Below are 4,020 nucleotides of genomic sequence, written 5' to 3' on the forward strand. Positions count from 1 at the left end.
GAGGGCTGAGGCCGGGGCAAGGCCGTGCGAGGAGCCGGGCAGCGGGAGGGTACGGAGCGGTGGGAGCGGGACGGAGAACGCGCTGACCCCGGGGCGTGCGCCTCTGTGCTCGCAGGGTAGCAGGCAGCTGCAGGAGAAATCCCTGAAGATTTCCTCCACGCTGTATGTCGGGAATCTGTCCTTCTACACCACCGAGGAGCAGATCCAGGAGCTCTTCTCCAAGTGCGGAGATGTCAAGAGGATTGTCATGGGTCTGGACAAGATCAAGAAAACCCCCTGTGGCTTCTGCTTTGTAGAGTATCCTTTCTGGTTCCCTTCTGTCAGCACGCGTGTGGTTGGCACCTTTAGTTCTTCTGCACAGCAAGTGTGTCTGTACTGCTGCTGGAAAGGTGATAGCCAAGTGCTTCCTACCAGGTACATTCCGTCCACCCTTGCACCTTCTTCTCCACATCCTGAGACTGATTGTACAGTGGTGCCATATGTGACAAGTGCCACCAGAGCTGTACTTTCTGGACGTGGCAGAGAGCTTTAATTCATTAATTTCTTTAATGATTTTAGGGCCAAAATGAGAACTGTTACAGTCATCAGCCTGATGTCTTCCATGTCCAGAGCACATGTTTACTTTCTCACATCAACTGCACACCTGAAGGAAGTAGCAGCATAAGCCATGGGGGCATTTTTAAGCAGAAGATACACGCTCATACAGGTTGTGCCAGGAGCTGTCTGTGCAAAGCTCTCCTGTGAAGCCTGCTCCTTTTGTTCTATTTCAGTCAAGTTTTACATAGTACAGAAAGGCATATTACTGATTTCTTGCCCTTAGCAAGGTTTTAATGTCTTTGTTCCATTGTCTTGTCTGTGCAGGTACTAACATTAAAGTACAGAATCCTTTCTGATCATTAGCTGGTTTTAGCTTGGATTTACACGAGTGCAGTTTTTGATCCCATAGGGAAGAACGGGAAGAGTAGAAAAGGCTGGAAGGCAGGGGGGGAGTTCTGCTTCCCAAATACAATAGTTCCCCTTTTTTTTTCCCCTGTACCCAACTAAACAGCACGCTTAGTTGTCCTTACAGAGTGCCTCAGGTACTACACGAGAGCAGATGCTGAGCACGCCATGCGGTTTATCAACGGCACGCGCCTGGACGACCGCATCATCCGCACGGACTGGGATGCAGGGTTTAAGGAGGGGCGACAGTATGGGAGAGGAAAGACTGGAGGACAGGTAAAGGCAATGCCAGTTCATCCCTGAATTTGATCCTGTAAGACTCTCTGCTTATTTGCTGGTTTTGTCTCATGGAGAACAATGCGCAGGCTGTAAAGACCCGATCATGAAGTTTAGTCACTCCCAGGTTGTATCGGTAATTGATACCTGGTGTTAAAAGATGGAAATAGAACTTAAAGCCATTTCTGTCTAGGACTCCAAACTTCCTGCAATACAAGCAGAATGTTCTCTAATCCAAGCTAGTACCCTTGAAATGATCCAGAATTTGAGTAGAGGGAAACAGTGTAGCTGCCAGGCCAACTCATAACACAGCAGTTTCCCCAAGGGCAAAGATGATGTTTGGATGGGATAAAATGTTTTGGAGGCCAAGCCTGGCAATTCAGAAAGATGGACTGAAAAGCTAAATGATAATATTTTGGGGTCTTCTTTGCTTACTACCTGAAAAAATTTCAACCATCAGATATATCCTTATTTGTCATTTTCACCACCATTACCACCTTTTTGGTGGATTAACTGAAGAGATCTCAAACAAGTTGAAGTGCATCTAATCTGAACTTGAGTTCCCCACCAACTGAGCAAGGAGGAGATGATGGCTCTGAAGTCTAGGAGGAGACAGGCAGTGCGTGCTACTAATACGTGTGTTGTTGTTGTGCCCCAGGTGCGAGATGAATACCGGACAGACTACGATGTGGGAAGAGGTGGCTTTGGCAAGATCATTCAGATGCAGAAGGCAAATCACCAGCCTGCAATCTATTAATTGCCTCATGGGTCCTAGCTCGTAGAGGGCTCTGTCCTTCCAGAGCTAGCCCTGTTCTCGCATTTGGGATCGGAGTATGGAGTGAGATCCAAGTTCCAGCAGAAGGTGACCCTCCTTAGACTGTGGATATACATGTGTTCATTCTCCCTTCTTTCTGAGCTAGAGAGGATGTTCTGTGCTGATACAGGGCAACAAGGGAAAAAAAATGGACAGCTCTGTAGGATTCTGGGCAAGAGGAAATGCAGCATGTCACACACACCTTATGCTATGACACACTCTTCTTGTTGCACTTAAGCAGGTGGCTTCCTCCAAGCTGCAACTGCAGCCGTGGTTGCTTTCAAATGGAACTTTTTTTAAAAGCTTACCACCACTGGAGCCCTCCAGGTGCCTGGGCACCTAGTGGGGATGCACAAGAGATTTCTAACCTCACCTGCTTAATAAACGGTATCACTGTTTGAATGAGAGAAGTGGATAAGGTCTTACTATCCACTTGGAGGTGCTTGTCTGCACATCTAGCCCTTGGGTTAGTCAGGGCCTGCAGAGCATTTCTCTTTATGATGCCCCCAGTGCTGCCTGGCTTTTCAGATCCTCGCTGTTCGGTGTGATTTTCTTAAAAGTTTCTGTTAATTTTTTAAATAAACAGTTGTGTTGGGTCTGGCTGAGATGAAAGTAATTTTATCCCTAGCAGCCCTCATAGAGCTGTGTTTTGTATTGGTAGCTAGGAAGGTGTTGATAACACACCAGTGTTTTGGCTATTGCTGAACAATGTTCCCACATCTTCACGGCTGTCTCTAACGTTCCCACCTTACCAGCAGGCTGGGGCGGGGACAAGATCTTGGGATATTCCAGACCATATGGCATCTGCTCAGCAAAAATAGCTAAGAGAAAGGAGATGGGGGGCATTCCTTATTACAACATCTATCTTCTGGAGCAGCTGCTCCGTGTACTGAAGTCCTGCTTCCCAGGAGATGGCCAGGCATCTCCTGGTGGTCGGAAGTAGAGAATAAATATTTAGTTTTCCTTTGCTTCCGCATGCAGCCTTGCTTTTGCTTTATTAAACTGTCTTTATCTTGGCCCACACATTCCGTTCCCATCTTCCTTTCTGCCTGGCCCCTCCCACTGAGGAGGGGAGTGAGAGAGCAGCTTGGTGGGTACCTGTGTCCAGGCAGGGTCAGCCCACCACAGTCCTGTTCGGTGCCCAGCGTGGGGTGTGAGACAGTGGCAGTTCTGTGTGCTTTAGCCATAGTAGTTACTAAGCAGGCAGCTCCTGTCAGGTCCAAGTTTGTTGGCTGCATTGCTTTGCTCTTTGCTGGGCTTTGGGAACATGCTGGTACAAACCATGGCTCTGTGCTTTGCCCTGGCACTGCTGGCCTTGCTCTGCTGGGGGAGCTGCCTTGTGGAGAGGGTCTCATTTCCCACTCCCACCTGGTGTGGGTGGCTTTATTGTTCCTGCTCACTCTTACGTGAGCTGTTTAATACTGCTAATTAACACTGTTGGCATATTATGGGGTCTTTGTAATCTGGTGTCATCCTGGTGTAGGAGAAGACAATTTTTGGGCGAGTCAGCACTGAAATGTGCCCTGAGGCGGCTGGTCCGTGGGTGGCAGAGTATGTGGTAGGATTTGGGCAAGTGCCTGGGCTGGTTATCACCTCCCATGGCCTGGGTCTACACCTGAACAGGCAAGTAACGCTGGCAAACAGACGTGCCAACTGACAGAGGGTGCCTACCCCAGTGAAAACCAGCAGCTTCTGGCACTGTACTGGGGCTTGGCATGTGCCTGCTGAGCCACAATTCAGGGCTGCCAGAGAGCTGTAGTTAAGTCAGGGACCCAAGCCACCTCTGAGAATAACTTGACTGAAACTGGGGACAAACTCCATATGGGGGGATAGTAGAGATAGGAACCCAAACAACAACTACAATTGCCCCAGGTGTGAAAACAACCCAGTGGACATGGAAGTCAGTGGATCTATATCATCAATTATTAAGGGAGGAGGGAAAAGAAGGGTTCAATCAAGAAGCTTTTCCTTCAGAAAAGAAAATGCAG

At 48.5% G+C, this 4,020-nt stretch overlaps 1 protein-coding gene across 1 annotated transcript in view; it reads left to right on the top strand.

The window, feature by feature from the left end:
- Window positions 1-2,639, top strand: part of LOC103617825 (nuclear cap-binding protein subunit 2) — a 3,125-nt gene extending 486 nt beyond the window's left edge. The window contains exons 2-4 of the mRNA XM_008636167.2: window positions 4-297; window positions 1,080-1,218; window positions 1,877-2,639. Coding sequence (XP_008634389.2) covers window positions 4-297; window positions 1,080-1,218; window positions 1,877-1,975 — 532 coding nt within the window. The 3' untranslated portion in view covers window positions 1,976-2,639. The remainder of the gene's footprint in view (window positions 1-3; window positions 298-1,079; window positions 1,219-1,876) is intronic.
- The last annotated feature ends 1,381 nt before the right edge of the window (window positions 2,640-4,020 follow it).

The sequence above is a fragment of the Corvus brachyrhynchos genome, unplaced genomic scaffold, assembly GCF_000691975.1.
Source record: "Corvus brachyrhynchos isolate BGI_N302 unplaced genomic scaffold, ASM69197v1 scaffold346, whole genome shotgun sequence".
Taxonomy (NCBI): Eukaryota; Metazoa; Chordata; class Aves; order Passeriformes; family Corvidae; genus Corvus; species Corvus brachyrhynchos.